The sequence below is a fragment of the Coloeus monedula genome (assembly GCF_965178545.1).
Source record: "Coloeus monedula genome assembly, chromosome: 9".
Lineage (NCBI taxonomy): Eukaryota > Metazoa > Chordata > Aves > Passeriformes > Corvidae > Coloeus > Coloeus monedula.
The window spans coordinates 13796370-13817009 of NC_138789.1; the positions used below are offsets into that span (position 1 = coordinate 13796370).

Consider the following 20640-nt stretch of genomic DNA (forward strand, 5'->3'; position numbering starts at 1 on the left):
TGGTCTGTTTTGTGATACATGAAGATTTGATGAGTTATCAGTACAATTTGCTGTGGAATATTACTCAGGATTATCTGTTGCACACCCAGCCTTTCAGCATTCATGTGATTGCACTTCAGGTGATGTTATTGCCAGTTGTATAGAGAATTGTTTGCTGCATTTTTACGTAACAATACAACTAAATTGCCCTTCTTTGTTTAGAAGCAAAAGTGTGTTAAGAGCTGGTCTGTGCCTGGAAATGGTACTGTTGGTCAGAGATCTTAACTTTAAGATAAAATATTGGGTAATATTTCAACAACTATACAACAAAAGCTATTAACTGAAAATTAGTCTTGGCTATGGCTTCCTTTTCTCTTTTGCAGTGCAAAGACTATGGTGTTGCCTTTTATATGGAAATTAATATGCATGTGAAGTGAATGTGGTGTTTTTTAAGATTCAACACAGCTTATATGTTTCTAAAGGAGATGCTGTTCCATGAACAAATGGGAGAAAAATTCATAATATAAGGTGCTTTCTGATAGTCAGTAGGATTTTTCTTATATTTTTAAGAAATGCTGAGATTTATATTCTCAGATTAGCACAGGTCAATATGTAGTCCAGAATGCTGTTCGGGTTTTTTTTAGTAGTGACCATGCACCTCTTCATTTAATTTGCTAGGAGTTAACAGGTGAATTAGAAACATTTAATCTCAATTTCTAATTTGTTATTTACAATATTTTGAACCAAAATCATAATAATAAAATAACCTTGTAAAATGAAAGGTGGGATTTCACAGGGTGGGAGGACAGCTGAAGAAAAAGGAAGGAAGTATAATACTTAATGTTTCTCCATTGCAGTATATGCATGTGGAACTGAAGCTCATGGTAATTGTTGGTGTATTCCCTTAAGCACGGTATTTTGCCTGTGATTTTTGAAAGGATCAATCACTTACAGCAATTTATGTAATAACTTTCTGGTGTGTGACTCAACTACTTTATTTATGCTTTCTGCCTGGTTCACCAGAATGCAATACCTTTGCTCCTTTGTACAGTAAATGCACTCTGTAATATCTATTATGGTATGGTCAAAGGATAATTTATTGTCATATAGAAAAATAGGTCAACACTTATGTCACTTGATGATCAACCCCCCAGGTTTAATAAAACACCTCACCAGCATGCATTCAGCACAGTGTTTGATGTTTTATTAGGACTACTGTACCTTACAGTACCTAGCTATAGCAGGAGTGTAATTACTGAGCTGTCATGGTGATAAGTGGGATTAATGGCAGCCTGGTGCACTTCAGTCTGCAGAGTGCCTGGAAGATGGTATTATTATAAGAGAAAGTCTGGACTGGCATATTCATGGCACCCTCCCCTCCTCCCCAAAGCTCACATTCAAGTTTGCATTATCTGCCCCTCCCAGTAGCTGACATTTTCAACAGCTGTTATTTGTGAAGCAGCTCAAAAATCAAAAGAGAAATAATTTGGTAAAGATGCTTTCTAGTCTCAACGAGTAATCTGTACACAATTTATCCTGCCAGGTGCCATTCTAGTCAGTTTTGACATGAGATTGTTCTGTATATGGTCCACAGAATGTATTTTACGTTCAGTGTGGTTCCTTTGATTTTGAATACAGGACTGTTGTATTTTAAGGAAAACCACACTGAGGAAAGTGAAGAGTAAAAAGTCGTAATGGAATTGATATCTTTTTTAATTGTGTGATTTTTGAGTTCTGTTATTTCCTTACTGCCTACACAGGCAAATTGCTCATCTGAGCCCTTATTGTGCTGTTATTTTGTCTAGTGCATCTCCTTTTTTGCTGGCTTCTAGTACTAGAACTTTGCTTTCTTTCAAAGAAGAGAAATTCTTGTCTGCTTAGAATGCTAAAAGCATCCTCTTGACTCAGTGCTCTGGTCACAGCCTTTTGAGGTCCCCCAGTCCCACCTTTGCTTGTTAAGCCCCTTCTAACACGTACCTGTCACAGGTAGTGCTGAGCAGTGTTATGTTCACCTGCCACAGCTAAACCTGCCAATGCTTTTCTGACATCCCAGTTTGGTGAATTAGTAACCCACTGTGGTGTTGAACCCGGATTTGGCTTTTGCAGGTTTCCCATCTTTTGCAGCCTGTGAGCCCTGTTTACTTTAAGTATATCCTCTGGAGCCTTTTGTCCATGACTAGTCTTATGAGAAAATCCAAACAGCCACTACCACATGTGCCTTCAAATTTTGCTGGTGCCATATTGTCTGCAATACCCAGCTAGAGGATAATGAATAATAGGATGAAAGGTTAATTAATCTTTTACTTAACTAGCTTTCCCTTCTCTCGTATTCCACCCTTAATTGAAAAAACAACAACAAAAAAACCCTGATGTGTGTGATTGACAAAGTCAGACCAGTGTTTTGCTGCAGGTATTCCATAATTTCCTTCCATTTAATGTGCTCTTCATGTCTTTGTATATAGTCCACTGGACTTTTGCAGCTTTTCTGTGTTTTAAAAGACTCTGTCCCAGGCAGTTCCACAATGTTCTTACCTAGTGTCGGGGTCTCCTCCCCTGCCGTGCAGCCCTGGCAGAGGGGCCCTGAGGGGACACACGGGGTTTCCCTGCCCCTGCTCAGCCTCGTTCCCATGGGTTGGTTTGTGTTCCCTGCACGGGCAGGGACCCTCGGGTGCCGTGATTGCCTCAGGTCCTCGGCAGAGCCCCGGCCATGCGGCTGGGGAAATAAACATCTCTGAAACAGCTATCAAGAATCGGTCCATATATATTTCTTTTCCCTGGGACTCCTTGTTTGATACATCGTGTTACAGAATCCCCACTGTAACAACCTAGCACTGAATAAAAATAATTAAGGTAGACTTGTGGAACTTATGTAAGTATCTAGGCTCAAATAATATGTAAAAATCAAATTTTATTTCATCTTCTATGGATTGTTAAACCCACAATTTACGTTAATTCTGTATGTTACTAAAGCAGTATCAAAAGAGCATCTGGAATAACCCAACGAATTCTGAGATAAGTAGTGAGGCATTTGACCTATGATAATCATTGATCTATAAAACCAAGGCTGTGTGCTAATACATTTGTGCTTAATAGAGAACCATTTTACTTTTTCAGCTGACATGTATTTTTTTTTTGTTAGGTTTGCTTAATGCACATTGTGTAGACTGTCTTGAGGACTTAATCCTTAGATGGGACTTGTGCAGGCAACCAGATCATTACATCCCCATGTATGACTATGCAGAAATAGAAAATCAATCTTTATTACTTAGGATGTTTTAATATACACTTAGGTTTTGTCATTAGAAATGACAGGAAGAAGGTCTTAGGGATTTTGGTTGGGAGTATGCATAAGACTACTGAATTGTTTTCAGAAGTCACAGACTTATCGCAGAAAATTCATAGAAAAGTGACTTGAAAATTTATCAGCTATTCTTATTCTTTGGACATACAGTAAAAAGTAATTCCGTCCTCTTTGGAAATACTGTTGCTTTTGTATGTCTGAGTGTCCAACATTCAGAATTTAATCCATAGTGAGACTTCCAGAACTTAATTAATAAGTTTAGAGTTACAGCACAGATTTTTTTCCAATAGAAAAATGAGCTGGTCAGAAGTTTAACAATCATGGATTCCAGGGAAAAAAATCACCTCTATGTAATTTGACAGTTTCCTAATACTTTGACAGCTGGAGTCTGTGTATTTGTAAATGGTACCCTCTGCCTTCCTATGTAAAGTGCAGTCAACAAAACATAACTAATCTGTGTTTTGATAACAGTCAATAATGATAATTTAGTGCTTTGAGGTTTTAAATAGAAATTCTATGAAAGTGTTATGCATTCTTACTTGTGATTTATCTTTTAGCATGCTAACTTGAAAACCTTACGCTATTGGCAGCACTTGTATTCTATGTCTCCTTGACACATTTTCTTTTATTCCTGTAGATGCTTAAAGTGTGCAGATGCCCCCTGTCAGAAGAGTTGCCCAACTAATCTGGACATCAAGTCATTCATCACAAGCATTGCAAACAAGGTAAAGTCGGGCTTGCAGTTGTACGTGGCAGGAGAAAACAGCAGTTACTTGCAGTTTGTGAGTGAGATTGCATTTCAAGGCTTATCTTTGTAAAGTCTCCAAAATAAAGTGTTTAGAACAGACATTTTTAAGTTTGAGTTAGCTAATTTTTGATTATTTTTACTTCTCTTCTGTGCCTGTACAGATAGTGTATAGTGCGGATCTATTTCTTCATGTCACTTTTTCTATGAAGTTTTTGGTATTAATGGTTTTCAAATACAATGTTATTCAAAAACCTGACCATTATGTCATTATTTAACCTTTTTGTTACCTGAGGTATTACAGTTACAAGCCTCTCCTTTCATTGGAGGTGGGGAGGGTTGGTGGTTTTCTATTTTTTTTTTTTTTTTTGAAGTGATTATAGTTTAAATTTCCTATGGGCAGAAATTTGGTATAAAGATAATAATCTCAAGGAATATTACCTTGTCCTTTATAGTAAGAGGCTCTGTTTAATGCAAGTGTAGTCACTCATTAGGACTGTTAATAACATACTACAGGAATAAATGGGCCCCCCTCTTTGGAGGTACTGTACCTTTTCTTAATAGGCTACTATACGATGATCATAATGAAATCTTAAAAACATTATTCTGAGTTGTGATTTACAAAGACTTTTAATGGTCATAAATAGAAATAAATAAAGGTTACTGCATAGTTGATGTGACAAGATTAATTATGCTATCAGGGATAGCCTAGAGATGACTGGATATTGGTTGCCCCGTACCTTTTAAAGCTTACTTCCCATCTGATGGAATCATTAGCTGCCATGGGACTTATGTCTGCATGAGCCCAACTAGACTCATAATCTACTGAGGGTGCTATAAAGATTATCTGTCTGCTTTTTGTGCTCTAACATTTCTCACTGTTACATGCAGTTGAAAGGGCCAGCACAGGTAACACTGAGTGAAGTGTGTGGGGAACAGCAGCACTTCCATGTGCAAGTGAAGAGCCACATGGCTTTCACTAAACTGTGTGGTATGGAGAAGACACCAGTAAATTCTGCACCTTAACAAGAAACATTGGGATAAGAGGCGATATTAAAATGTGTGTATCAATTATCATGTAACTACGTGTTGATGTGGTTTGCAGTAATTGGCATTATGCCCAGTATATGCATATAGACTCTTTTCTTATATAATCTGTATGCTGTCACTGCTGCATTTATTTTCATGAATGTAGGCATCTGTTTGCAACCACAGTATAGTTTGTGGCATATTGTTGCTTATTACCTCTTCAGGCATCGTGAAGCAGGCAAACTGAGCAGGAAAGGTATGAGGCAGTAATGAAACTGCTACTCTCTGTCTCATCATTGTGCTGTATTTGTTTAGAAAACCTAAAGCAAATTTTATGGAAGTATTTTACCAGGATGGTCTTTTTTTATGGAGGATTCATTTTGCTACTGCTTTGGGTAGGATAGGGGGATATGTTGTTGAGGAAAGAAAAGGGGCCTAGTTATCAAAACATAAAGCTTGAAATAAGCAACCAGGGAAGATGGATTGAAGACTACAATAGAAGAGGTCAGGAAAAGAACTAACACTAGCAGCATCCTGGTACAATAAATTCGGTGGGTCTCTTAGACTCCAACAGCCTCCAAAATATGATGCCCCTTTATAACTTGACAAAAAGGGTAAGTCATTTTAATGACTGATTCATTTTGAATTCTGTGCTTCTGTTACAAAGTAGAGACAATAAAGGTGGGGTGACTGTAGAGTTGTGTTTTGGCAGTGCTATACTGGAATAATATTAGTAAACTGCTTTGAAGGTTTGAAGTAAAGTCTTTGCCTTGCTGAAGCCAATGGGTACACTCTTACTGATTCTAATAGGGCCAGATTTAACCTGTCAGATGGTCAGGGAGGTGGATCAACCCTATGGAATTTGGGTTGTTTGATGATGGCTTTTGAATCCTCTTGGAAGCTGCAGATGCTTGGTAAGACACTGTTTTTGCAGGGTGACCTGATCACTTGGTGTTTTATCAGCAAATCCTGCTGTAGAAAAGAATTGCAGCTTATTACTATTCTCTGAGGAGATATAACGTTGGGGTTGTTTTGTTTTTTGGGTTTTTTTTGTGGAGAACCCAAAGTATCTTAAATTACTGAAATGTAATCATAGCATGTCTTTTTTGGCCCTATCCCTACCTATCGATATCCTCTGTATCCCCTCTGAAACCTTTTATAAAAGGTATACCACAGCTTGGGTAACTGCTTTTACCTCATGTTGATGTCTGGTTGTTGTCTAGGCAGCAGGAAGCATTCACATACAGGAAGTTTTGAAAAGTCAGATATTTGGTTTTTGCTGTTAAAGATGTTAGGATGGAAAATTGCATGCCTAAATCAGCACTGCTTCTGTTAAGTCAAGTTTCAAGTGTGAGTTTACATACAGTCTTACGCTCTTGTTTCTCTCCTTACCATATCAGAAGAAATCTTACATAGCATGGTTGTGGAAGCATTTCTCTGCAACAGCTCTGATGCTGACTTTAAAACTAAAATCCAGAAAACGGAACCAAATAAACAAACCCCCCAAAATTAGAAATGAGTAAAACCCCCAGTGGGATACGCTTAGCAAGTAGCTGATTTCATGGGCTGAGGAGCAAGGCTAGAGAGTCCTGCATGCCCATGGCGGGGGGTTTGGAACTAGATGATCTTCAAGGTCCACTTCCAACCCAAACCATTCTATGTTTTTGTATTTGTAGCCTCCATGCCAGTGGCTATGCCTCCTGTAATTTGTGTCCCAAGCAACTTAAGGATGAGTGCATAGAGGGAACCCAGCCTTGACTTGATGGCTGCAATATGCTGGGCTGAATTTTCCTTTTAATGTATTAGTTTCTGATGCCTTTGCTAGAAAATCTCTCTTATAAAAAATTCTGTTTTTCAGAAAATAACAGGAAATTCTTCTGGTTTACTTTATTACTGGAATTGTTTTATAGTTGTAGCTGTGTATTGCTGTTTTTACAGTACTGCACTTTGAAACTCCTTGCTTTCTGTCAAGCAAGCAATAGGTACAAGGTAGAAGTTGAGAGCTGGGTACCAAAAGTTGAAATGATTCACCTGAAGTCATGACCTGGCAGAATCTGTGTGAGAGCCCACTACAAGAGCTGCTCCTGTGGTGTCCTCTGCCATCTTTCATTCTGCTGCTGTGGTGGTACCTGCTCTACAGACTTTTAGAGCAGATAGGAGACAAGAATGGTGTGCTTTTGAGCACTAAAATGTATCATTTATAATTTTGAAAGTCTTTAATGGAACTGGTAAGTAATTATATGAAAATGGTTTCACTTTGTTATGCATTTTGCTAAACTTCTATTGAAATAATAAGTTAGATATTATCATTCAGCAGTCTGAATATTCAGCCTGATGAAATTTTTTGCATTATTGTCACTGAAGTTCTTGCTTAAGATGATCAAGGATATTTTGCATGTCACTGAAGATCGTTTTCAGTATGATAAATTTGTTTTTGCTGTTTTCATCTTATAAACAAACTTCCATTTTTAATCTAAAAGCTTGTAAATATGTATGGTAGCTTCTAGCAAAAAATAAATAGGTGAAACGTAGAATGTTCAGGTGTTTGAGGTCAATAAAGTCAGGGAATTGAGGTACATTTTTCTAGACTTACTGCAGTCCATGTCCTGCTTCTGAATCTCATCACCCACTTGAGTAACTCACTTCAGCTGGTTACCCTTCTACTTGTTTAGAGAAAATTGTGTTCAATAAATTCCCTGTCCTTATCCTTGTGTAAGCAGTATTGCATGCAGGTATTTATTTAAACATGATTCATTATTAATATATTTAATGTTATATATTAATATATTTAAACTATTTAGACAGTAGTATGCTGAAAACGAATTACTTTGTCAGGTATTTAAAACCTCTGTATTGTATGCAGTTTGTTTTGTTGGGAAATGGCAATAGCAATCATAAAGGGTCAGCGATTCTTGTTCTCTTAAGCCTGAGGCTTTTTAGATGTTTACAGGCCATGTACAATGTAGCTGTTCTGGCTGTTCTGCCATTAGACCTGAGCTCTGGAGTAGAAGAGGGACAGGGGAGGAGGGTTGTTCCTGGGTTGAGAGGGTAATTGAGTTGCCAGACTCAATGAGCCTTGAGCCTCTTTGAGAGAAAGGATGTCACTTACGCTGTATTGTGTTAGCTGCTGTGACTCAGTAGAGTTTAGGGCACAACTTCCACTCTCTTTTTCCATACAAACTGGATTACAACTCCACTTTATAAAGGTACAGTCTATTCTATTGTGTCTTCCCAGTTCGTGTTTCTCAGTTCACAAAGACTGCTTGCAATTGTGTCTCTCAGACCAGACTTCAAATTCACCAGGCATGCATTACTATATTTATTTCTTAATATCAAAAGATGGCAAACAAGTGTTCTGACTTCCAGCTGTCCTCTTTAAATACCACCACACTGCAAAATGTATATTCCTTGTTTTATAATGAACTAGTACTGTCTTAGTTGTTTATTTCTTTAAAAAGAAAAAAAATACACTAAAAGAATCCAAACATGTTCAGCTGCTGCAGGAGAAGCTTTGTCCCCTAGCCCTGAAGGACTACCAGGAATGATTTTAGGATTTTATGCCCTCCTTTCCCTATGTTGATATGTCAAAGCAAGAAGGAATTTGTAAAATGGAGCTTTAACACTTGTCATCCTTTAGGACTGGCACAAGCAAATGTTTTACAGCAGCAGAAATTCCTACTATTTCCCAGAAGCATCTCTCAGCCTGAACACTTGTAGAGTTCCATCTTTTCTCCTGTTCAGCAAAACTGTGCCAGAGAAGTGGACCTTTAGAAAGCAACAGCTCCTCACATGCTCTGCCTTTGAACTGCTCAGTGAGAGTGTCTTGGAGTTTTTTGTTATCAGACACCTTTATGGTTGAGTAGTAGATGGAAAAACAACTGTTAATGCACATGGGAATATTAACTTTTTTTACACAGCACAGGCATAAGGAGTGAGTGACTCAGCCTTTATAGTCTCAGTCTGTAATGAAGAACTGGGGGTACAGGAGTATCTTTTGTGTTATCTGTACTCGTAGAACTCACTTTGTCGCTGTAGCCCTCTGTTACTAGCGCTTATATTTTCATTTCAAGCTATGCATTATTACAGTGATTCCTGACATTGACTCTACAGTTACTTCTGTGTTCAGAAAGACCATCTTCTCCCATATCCCTTAGTAATAAAAATCAGCTCGTTTGCACTGACACGTCATCTCTTTTTAATAGACTGTATGGAGGCTGGCATTAAAAAAAGAGCAACAGCAAGAAAAAAGAACCCAGTGCCCCTCAAAAAATCCCCAAACCAAATAAAAACCCCATATTGAAAAACTCGAAAAGCAGCCCAACCCCCAAAATCAGCGAAGCCGTGCTGCCCTCTGGATAAAAGGTGAAAGGTTGTCCCTGGGCTGTGCAAAACACTGGCAAGGGAAATGGAGGAGGGAGAAATGAATGTTAGGAACAGTAGAGAGAAACTTGTGGAACACAAGGGTAAGCTTTAGAATTTCAGAGGAATCCTTAGGTTTAAATGAAACCAAAGGAAATTTGTGTGGGATTTTCAAGAGTAAATTCTGCTTTTTTAAAGGAGAAATCATAGAGGGAACAAACTGGATGATGGAGATGGTTACCAAGGGATAAGGGTGAATCTGAAGTTTGGGAGATAGAGGGAGTAAAGGAAAATGTGTTTGTGGTAATACATTAGAAATAAGAAAAATGAAAAGTGCGTAGACAAAGGAAAACAAGATACAAAAAGTTGTGGAATTGCTAAGAGAAAATAAATGAAGAGAAGATTGCCACAGAGAAAGGGTGTTGAGAGACATAGGATTATGACAGGTGAGAGAAACAGAATGAAGGGTTTTTTCTGGGCCAAAGGACCTCTGATTAAATTAACAAAAGACATCCATATGCCATTGCAAAGACTGTAGAAAACGACGAGTCACTGTTCTTATGTAAAATACTGTAGGTGGGATACGGTTAATACAATGAAAGATTGTGAAAGTCAGAAAGCTGCTAGGTGACTGGTAATAATTATATACAGATATGCATCACAATTAATCTTTAAGTACTACTTTGAGGCCCCAGGTTTTTCGAAAGTGCTGTTTTATTCATCTTTCTCTGTTAATCTTAGTGTATTTCAGGTCACTAAATAAAATAGTAAGAAAAGAAAAAAAAAATTAAAAGGAAAAGTAGGAATGATGTTAAATTGATGCACATGAAGCAGTGACTTTTCTTGAGATGTCTGTTTGTACTTAGTGTAATGGAATGGCTGACAGCTGGTTTCAGTTGCCGTAGTGTAATTATGTAGAATAGACTTCTGCGATGACACTATGTCAATTAAGGAATCTCTCACATTCTAGACTACAAAGGACAAAATGACAGTACAAGATATTTCTTCCATTCTTTTTCATAAAAAGATAGTGACACTGTGTGAAATTACAGTCCTGTTATGATGGCACAAGTCAAATGATGTGAAAGATTTCTGGATTGATTAAAAATCATCAGCATTATAATATAGAATATGTATGATTTGGTAAGTTGCTGTTATGTTTTGTTCATTCTTCTTTGGAAGATATTTGGGGGGGCTGACAGACTGAGGGCGTTTCTTGTTATATCTGAACTGGTGTGTGTCAGTGTGAAAAATGCTCCTTATATAACAACATACTTTAAATAGGGACTCTTCGGTCTGTGGAAATATTTTAATCCAATACATCTTGAGTAAATTTTAAAGCCATTGCGGAACATGAACTAGAATAGGAGGTGGTGATATTTTTCCATGTATTTTGCTATGTCTCCCTTTTTTAAACTTAAATCCAGATGAAAAAGAAATTATGACTTCTTTCTTTTTTCTTTTTAAAGTATTCACACTGTCTCCAAATTCTGATAAAGTCAGTGTATTCATTTTTATTACAGAAAGCATAATAATGCATATTCTCCATTGTTTTTGAGAAAACTGCAATATCAAAACACCCTGATGCATAATGAATTTATTTAAAAAGCTCCTGAATTGAATTGAAAGAAAGGATGCTATAAGCATTTCCTGATAGTAAATGCAATTTCTTCTGGTCTCTCAGTATTGATCCTATGTGTTTTAATAGGTTTTTTTCAAGTAAAAAACAGTCTAATTTGCATGCAAATTATATAATGCTTCCAAATGATACATGTGGAGATCCTCCTCTGCCTGTTTTCCTCTGATTATTGATATCTGTTTAAGGCTTGTTTTTGTTCCCTGTGTTAGCAATGTAGTATTTATTGACATTTTGATGTAGGAAACCATAAAACATCTTACCCAGTTAGATTAATTTTATTTCTATGGAAGTGCACAGGAAAAAAGATTCTATGAACAAAGGCAGGAGCAGACATTTATCTCATCAAAAAATTCAGAAACATTCTAGTTTTAGACTGGCTTCCTCTGTGACGTCTCTAAGTAACTGGCCAACTGAGTCATTTTATTATTTAAACATCTACAGAAATTACTCCAAACTGTTAAGGGAGATTGAATTATTCCATGAACTGAAGTAACTGTGTCATTTTAATGAAGCCAGCCTCCCTTTAGTTGTGATCATTTCCCATGTACAACATGTGCGCAGTTACCAGCCTGCCGGGCCTGCATCTTGGCATGTCTGTTTTACATGCAGCCTACTACGCACTAATTTTGTGAAGTGATCAATATTTTTTTAAAAAATGTGAATATTCTATTCTACTTTTAATGTCACTGATAAATGTAATGATCATTAATACATGTTTTTGGCTTAAAAAGGATAAAGCTGCATAAGCACAATGTGTGTGTAACTAAACATTTAAGACACTGTACACGTACTATAAACTCATTTATTACTGTAGTAACACAGTGCTTTGCAGTTTTTTAACGCAGCTTGTATAACACCACTCCGTGTAACTTACTAGACTTACTGTATCTGCCAGTTTTTGTCAAGTATTGTAAAACATTTTTCGAATTGTTTGATATGTTGTATAATTACACAGTAAAGACAGGATAAATGATTAAATAGAATAGAAGGATAGATAGAGGAAGCAACTCAGAGCTGGGCATGTGGAGTCCTGCCCAGCGCCCGGCCTCCACACTGCACTTTGCCCTGGCAGGCAGGAGGTTTGCAGATGGACTTGCTCTTGAGCCACTCCACAGTGGCGATATCCTTTCACTGGTAGTGAGCAGGAACAGTTGCAATGGGAACAGTGGTTGCACTGGTCTTCAGGAAGGTAGAAGAGGAGAATAAGGGAACAGCTCTTCTGAGAGAATGTTCTAAGTTTACCTATGGTAAAATTAGCACAGAGTAACTATTTTTTGGCAGACCAGGAAACCAAGTCCACTCTGAACCTGTGCTTCCCTTTCATCTCTGGAGGTGTCTGTGTTAGTGCAGCTGGAACACACTAGGGAAGCCTTGCCCTGCTTTTCTCAAATGTCTTTTAATTTATAGTTAAAAATATTTTAGTTGCTAAGATTAGAAGATACATACTGTTTGATACAGTTCAGTTAAGGTCTTAATATTTAGTATGCTAATGTGTACTATATACTTTTTGATACTCTTATTTGAAGAGGATGTAATTCCTTTTTTCTCAGGTGCCACCACTACTAGTGGCACTGCAGGAACTCATGATCATGACAGCAATATCTCAAACCTTCCCAAATCAGGTCTCTACCTTTATATACTCCATCACATTTCCCTCAAATTAAGAGTAAAGCACTTGGCCTTTCCCCCACTGGGTCTTCAGTTCCAGCCTCCTTCTTACCAAACTCTGGTATGGTGTTCTGAGACAGATTTCCTTAGATATCCCCTTAACAAACTGTGATCTTGATCCTATACCTATAGTGGTTCTGGGCCTGTCTGTCTGAAGTCACTTGTACTTCAACATACCCTGTCTTTCCATAGCATAGCTGTGCTGAAAGTTTGGTTTGAGCTTGCAAAAGAAGTAAGATGTGCCAACTGTGTTGACGTTGCTTGTATTGGCACAGCTCAAGTGTGAGAATATACTTGATATATGTAAGAAAATTAATTTTTAAAAGGTAATATTTAACAGCTTTTCTTTCTAGGCATAACTAGGTCTGTATATTGATTTTAATTACAAAGCTAAAAAATTTAGAAAATCCCTAATGAAGTTGCTTAAATGCAAATGCACTTTTTTTCCATTGAACCAGAGCTGAAGATAATAAACGTAATAATCCTGGATGACACAGGAAGGAACACTATAAGTCTAATATGTGTGAAACATAAAAGAGAACAAAAGTTCATTGAAAAATATTTTGTCTTTGAGTTAGTTAGAAAAATCACCAGTACTAGTTTGTAATTATTCCTTTAGAGTGGAAAAAAGGAATGTCGGGATGTAATTGCCAGAGGAACAGGCATTTAGAGCCACTTAAGATGCTGCAGGGTATCTGGGCTGGTCTCCCAGTGCTGCTTCAGAAAGATGTGGGTCTCCTGCACTGACTGTCACTTCTGCTGTCTGCAAATTTATGTGTCAGTGACATCTCCAATATAACTGGACTTCTGTATTTTGCTGCCAAATTGAGCTTGCAGTGTCTTTACAGGTTTTTTTTAGCATCCCTAATAATCTCTATATCAAAATAGTGTAATTCATCTGGAAGAGCAAAAATATTTTCTAATACATACAATTTCAGTGTAACTAATACTCCTTTACATTGGAATAAATGAGAATTGCAGATAATAAAGTGTTTCGCTAGTCACCGCAGGGGAAATGGTTGAAGATTCTCTCTGAATAGTTGTATAAAGGGATTGCCTGTTCAGCCAGGATTAGAATTTCAGTGGGGTTTAATAGCATCTAAGGAAATCCCGTGAAAGTACTCCTAGGCAGTTGGTTTGTGTTTCCAGGTGGTGGACAGAGGCTCATGGTGTCCAGTAGACCAGTAACTGTAAGCAAGAAGTCCAGTTATGTTTGGAAATACATTTATTGAATGTCGGCATTTTCTTGGTAATCTCTGTATGTGTCTGTATCATCTGGTTTAACTTTAGAGAATTGTATGCTCAGTTTTATAATCTGCTTGTAGTGAATTTGAACCTCCCAAATCAAATTCTTGTTACCCATTGTTGGTTACATTGTCAGATCTTGACACTATTCTTATTCCTTGGTGAGTTCTTACTCTGTGTGGCAAAGCACTTGCTTTGAATAAACACTTCTGTGTGCATTAACCTACTTGACAGAAAGTCCCAGGCATTGCACAGGGTCTGCTACGACCAAGTACTTTGCAGTGCTTGACCACTACATCATCTCTCTGTTCTGGGTCAGCTGTCCTGGGACAGGTGAAGGTACTTGTTCTAGAAAATGGTTTCTTGCTGGTGATGGTTGCTGAAGATTGGAATATGGAATAGGTGGTGGAAGAGGAAGGAGACATACTGGTTTTCAGCCTCTCAGTTACTTCTAGTGTGGAGAAAGCTGGAATGACATCCCAGCATTAATTTCTCACTGAGGAAACTTTGTGGAACCTCAGCCATGTGCTGGTTCTAAGGGGTACTATATTGTCTTCTGGTCTAAAAAGGTAACTCTAGATTTAACCATCTTCATGGACTTCCCTTGGTGGGACTTCTGGAGGGGTTGGGAAACGTGGTAAAATGAAGGAAGAACTACACTGTACTATTAACTACACTTCTATATTGACTATACGGAAGAAATACAGTATGTAAAAGGTTTGCTTTAATTTCACCATGATTTCATTAACATAGGTGCAGAGCTGACATCAGTAGTTCCCTCTCTTTAAATGACACTTCAGGTCTCTCCTGGAATTTCCTCTGATGCTCCCTCTTAAGACAATTATCCAGCTGAAAAAAACATGAGGGGTTGTTTTCTCACGGCGTCAGACACTTGGAACTTGCTAATGGCATTCCTTAGAGTTTTATTATGGAAAGAAATCTTGCTAGTCCTTTTATATCAGGTGGCTATTCCTTTTCTGAAGAAGTCCACTGAATATCGAGAATCTTTGAAGTTGTGAATGGTACATAACATCTTTAATCAGTTCCCTGATTTGCTATTTAAAGAAACTGGAGAACAAGTGTTTGCCCTGATCAGTGTGTGCTGAGGAAAAAAGAGTTCAAAAAAGAATTCAGTAGTGCAATATCTGCAGGTGGCTACGTGGAAAGTCTTCTCATCATGTGTCTGGGAAAGTTGGCGCTACTGCTCTGGTGTGAAGGACAGGAATATCCACAGAGATGGTCTGCACAGATGTGTAAAATAAGCCTTTCATTCCTGTGTCATAAAGAGCTGATAATGTAACTGGCACTTTCTGGTCAGACCTCCAAGGGTTGCAACTCAGCTACTGTCCAATTGACTTAGAAATGGAGAAAATATTTTCAAGTACATAATGCAGGAGTTGTAGTTTTTGAAGGAAGATTTGTGAAGCTACTAAAAATCCTACAACCGCTTCAGAGTGAAGACGCTTTTAACTATTTTGCAAGCTAAAAAGCTAAAGTTTATCTTTGCACAAGCCACAGTTTTTGCTGACTTTATTCTCAGTGTCTTTGATGGAATTTTGCATAACATGTTAGTACATTTAAGTAATATTAGTGTTATTTAACATATGTATTTATGTATTATTCTACTACAAAGTTATCATCTCTTGAAGGTTTTAATTTTTGCTTCATTGGTACACAACTGTCTTTTTTATTTCTTCTTCCTTTGTCTTTTTCCTTCAGAACTATTATGGAGCTGCCAAAATGATTCTTTCTGACAATCCACTTGGCCTGACATGCGGAATGGTGTGTCCAACATCAGATCTCTGTGTTGGTGGCTGCAATTTGTATGCCACTGAGGAAGGACCAATTAATATCGGTGGATTGCAGCAGTTTGCTACTGAGGTAGGTAGGACTTGCAAATGTCTTAAATTCTTTGTATGTACTATTGAGTACTGCCAGTGGTTGCCTTTGTTAATGTATTTTTTCAAATAAATGGTTGATTCTAATAAAATAAAGGCATAGAAAGCTAGAATAATTATCCTTTTTCTTACAGCACACTCAAAAGCTTAGGAATGCTTTTGTAATGCAGTACATTATAGGAACATAAGGAACATTATTTGTGGACACGATGATTCTTTAGACATACTAGTAGTTGAGACAATTTCTTTTATCATGAAAGATTTATCTCAGTCAGGTGAAATTGTGGATGTTACTCGAGTAGGCTACGTAGGGGAAAAGATCAAGTGCACCTGTATCTGTAAGTGCATATTAAGGAGATGTAGAACTGTTCCGGGCATAGGGTAGATTCTATAGCAGAATTCATGTGTGTTTATACTGGCTTTGAGACAAAGATAAGCTTCAGATGATTTTTTCTTTTTATTGTCCTATTTTGCCAAACCTAAGTAAATAGGTAGTTTTAGGTTGACCTAAAACATATGTCCATGTGCATCTACTTATATAGATACAGATTCACACATGTGTATGTGTAAATTTATTAGTTCATAAGGGTAGGTGAATGATTTGGCTACTGAAGCAGATGTTGTTACTTGCTGCTTCATGTTAGGAATTCTTCTCATGGGTTTTTGTTGAGGTTCTTGTGCATTGCTTTTGATTATGTAGTTTCAATGCTCCAATTTCCATCTGAAAAGAGAGGCAACTGCTCATTTCTTAACTTCTTTTGAGGGCATGGAGAATTTTTACCTAACTCAAGGTCTCAGATGGTAACTCATCTGATCTAGCTGAAATATCATTGGCTAAAAATTGTGATTTTGGCCTCTGTGAAAGTGAGGGAGTTGTGGCTATATTAAAACCAGCATATGCTTGTGGTAAGATTGCACATTTCTGTACAGTCCTTAACTAATATGCATGCCCCTATTTTGTATCATGAGCCATTTGGCTGATCTTATTTACAAACATACAATGAAGTTCCAGTCAACTTTGCAAAGCCTGGGAAAATAAAAAAACTACTTTGTAGGACAGACCAAAATAGAAATGCAAATTAAGTTGGAAGTAACAGATGATATCTATAAGACCAGTATTTTCCTCTGGTGTCATGCACAGACTTCACACTCCCTTCTCTATGGCTGTGGGTCATGATTTGATGAGCAAATACTGCTACCTGCTGCTGCTGCTCTCCTTTTATCTGTTTTTCTTTTTATCTCTCCAGGAGACTTGTAAATCTTCTGGAGCACCTGATAAACTCTTCTGCTAGCTGTTGCTGAATCTTCTATCCTCTCTGTCATTTAAGTAGCTAACCACTTCATTTTTCTTGAGATTTGAATGCACAAGTATAAGAATCAGTGCAGCTTAGACCAAAGTTCTCATTTACAGGGTGAGACTAGAGACACTGGACTGTGTTAGCTTTATGTGTATGTTCAGTAGTTGGGTTTTATCAGTCAAAAGGTACTTTTCTTAGCTTTTCTTCTCATGGCCTTTATTCCATATTGTGAAAAGCTAGTATCCGTTGCACAGCAGACTTCTTTTTTTCCTTAAACCCCCACAAAACCAAAGATAAAACCCCCAAACCAACCGACCAAACAAAAAAGATTAAGCAGTTGTCAAGTAGATCATAAATACAATGGTGAAATATTACTGTTTAGGAACCAAATGCAAGTAATATCTGTTATAATTTGATTTGTATCTTCTTTTAGCCCCTATGCTATGATTAATAGAGAGGAATTATGGCTTGATAGATAATGCTAAATATCTGCCATTTTTCTTCAAAAAATCTTTAGAAATCTATTCAAAAAGCTCAGTGCTAGCATAATGATTGATATGAAAACTGCAGAGGATTAATAGTTTTGAATGGCTTTGCTCCTAATGTTTCAAGTTTGTTTAAAATTATATTAGTTTCAAGAGTTCTAGCAAAATAAAATTGTTATGTAGTTCTATATGGCACTCCCAACAAAAAGAACATTTCAATGTATTTTATTATCCTTAATATTTTCATAGTAGCTCTATTTCTATACATCTAGCATATAAAAATGAAAAAGAAGGTAAAAAAATTTGTTGTTAATAACCTTCAGGTTTACTGCTGTTTAACATAGAATTTGTATTGTTGCAGCACTCCTAATTAGTAGTAATAGGCAGTAACTTTTGCAATTAGTACTTTTTTACTTTTCAGTTAAATTTTACGGTGAAAGTGGTGTAGTTGCAAAAATATAATAGTGCTTCCAAGTAACAATCATTATAAAAATATAGATTATAATATTGAAGAAAATTGTAAGGTACTACTGTTCATTGGCCCAGATACTGCAAACGAAGTGTGTTCACAGCTCTACCTATACAAGTAACTTAGCAAATTGTGTAATTTAGGCATGCAACATGTGTTAGTCTTAATGAGAGCTGCATGGTGATTCTCATGCATGGTGTAATATTTGTCCCACAGGGGCTTATTTACTGAAAACTCCATTGTGCATGAAGCCAGTTTTAGGCTTTTTTTTCCCTTGGAATTAGTCTGAGGATCATACACTTGATGCATTACGAGAGTGAGCAATAATAAAAGGACACAACTGCTAGCTGAGATAATAGATAAAATTGCAGTAAAGCAGGAATGTGGATTTAAAATGGAAAATATATGGGTATGACGTATGCCTGTTTGTGCTTCTGAACAATGACTGATCATCTGTTCCTACTGCAGATAAAGCTCCCTAATTGTAAAATATTTGTCTTGCATACGGTAGAACAATAAAAAAAAAAATGGCACCTTATGCCACCTGCATTTTCCTTCTGCCCTTTCATATAGTTTTGTAACTATGTTTGGCTCGTTCTCAAAGTGAATTGTAATCCAGCCTGGAAAAATGTGAATTTTGACAATTAAATGTTTAAGTGGAAAAAAGGAAATATCCGTTTGTATTTGTGATGTAGAATGTGTATACTGGGATGCAGTTACCATGGTAACTGTTGCATCTAGAGAATAACATGGAGTAAAAGCTCACTATTATAAATGACGAGTGTCAAGCTCAGGTTACACCTGCTACTGCACAGGTCAAAATCATATTAATGTCTTTATCTGTCTCCTTTGCCCAAATTCTTCAGAAGCAGGAAACATCCATTTTTTGAACACAAGTTCAATGAAAATATACTGAGATTGCAGTGACAATACACACAAGCTTGAGGTATATGGCTGCCAGTCCCAAAATGAACTAAAGTCACTGGTTACTCAAGTACAAGTTTGCAAGCTTGTAGTAAAAAGGAAGCAAGATCTGTTACATTATCTGCTGTAGTATTAGTAGGAAACTCTCAAATTACTACATTTTTGGATAGACTTTATTGAATCTAAAGGTTCTCTTCTGTTTCTATTTAATCATTCTGCATGGTGCAACATAAGCTAAATAGAAAATGTATTATTTTAATCTCAGCATACTAGATATAAATACTAGATCATTTAGTACTGGGGCTCTTGTGCCAGCTACAGTTCTGGTGATTTGTTCCTCTTTGAAGATACATTCTGACTACTGCTGCAGCAGAAAGAAATCGGAAAAGGAGATTTGATATGTGTTTTTTCCTAAAAAAGGCATTGTATGGGCTTACCTGCTGCTCACCTGGGGACATCTCAGCAGAGTACCTGTGCTGGAAGGAGCATTCTGCTTAGGAACCTGAGTGCTGAACCTCCCTTCTCCCCCAGCCCACCACAGTCAAGGAAGAAATGTCTTCCCTGAGGGATTGCCATGGAGTGGTGCACTGTGCCCTTGGGCTTAGGGTCCCTCTTTGAGTTGTTTATTGACAGCTCTGACCAGTCTGTAGTGTAGGTGAGGAGAAGGTGGTTCTCGTGGGGCTGCCACTCCTACAGGTGGATGGCCTTGAGATACCAGCCTGGGCATAATCACTGCCATGGATACATGTGCTGCAGCAGCAGAGGAGGATTGTTCTGGGGAGCTGAGGCAGCAGGACAAGTAGAAAAAGCCCTTTATTTATCAGTATTAATTTTAATACATCTTTTAAATCATGTTGAAATCCATGATAAAAATAATTTGAGGTTTGTAGAAAGCTACACCACCCCCTTCAGACAATAGTTCAGGGGATGAATCTGGGGACTTCTAATTTCTCAGTCCAGTGCTGAAAGATTGCTGATATTTGGGTAAGTTAGATAAACTTCTCTACAGCATGTTTTACAGATATTTAATAAGTTTTGAATTTTTAATTCATTTGCATGAATGTTGCTATGTCTGTTTAGTGGTGGGATTCCTGAAACGTTGAGATTTGGACTCTGCAATGTCCTAGATCCATGGGATATCTTTGAACTATAATAATGGAGATTTGAAGTCTTTAATAAGATGTTTTAGGCCCTAGTTCTGTAAGCACTCACTTCCATAAAAACTTGAAGTATTGCAACTTTAGCTCTTAAATTGTGGAGGGAAAATCAAGGTTTTGTAACTAGCACATGTCTGTGGAAAAAACACTTCTTGTAACATCGTATGCAATTAAATGGAATTAATTGGGTGATCATGTAATTTGACAACTTCAACAAGATTACTGTGCATGCAATTTGCTTCATTTTGTATTAAAATGTGTGCAGAATATGATTTTCTTCTTTAAATATTCAACTGCCCCATATTGATACAAACCAGCCTACAGATAAATATCCATGGAAACCAGTGGGAAAGTGTGAAACTAATAAAACCAGTTCCTAAATGTTCCTGATTTCATTGCCTGTATTTTACTGTCTGTGCACTAGTAAAATCTGATAACAATTCA

The 20640-nt window shown here is 37.3% G+C and overlaps 1 protein-coding gene across 1 annotated transcript in view; it reads left to right on the forward strand.

The window, feature by feature from the left end:
* The window catches only part of DPYD (dihydropyrimidine dehydrogenase), a 348807-nt gene that overhangs the window by 88802 nt on the left and 239365 nt on the right, over positions 1–20640 (forward strand). Inside the window, exons 4-5 of the mRNA XM_082286925.1 lie at positions 3918–4005; positions 15685–15846. Of these exons, the coding sequence (XP_082143051.1) occupies positions 3918–4005; positions 15685–15846 (250 nt within the window). The remainder of the gene's footprint in view (positions 1–3917; positions 4006–15684; positions 15847–20640) is intronic.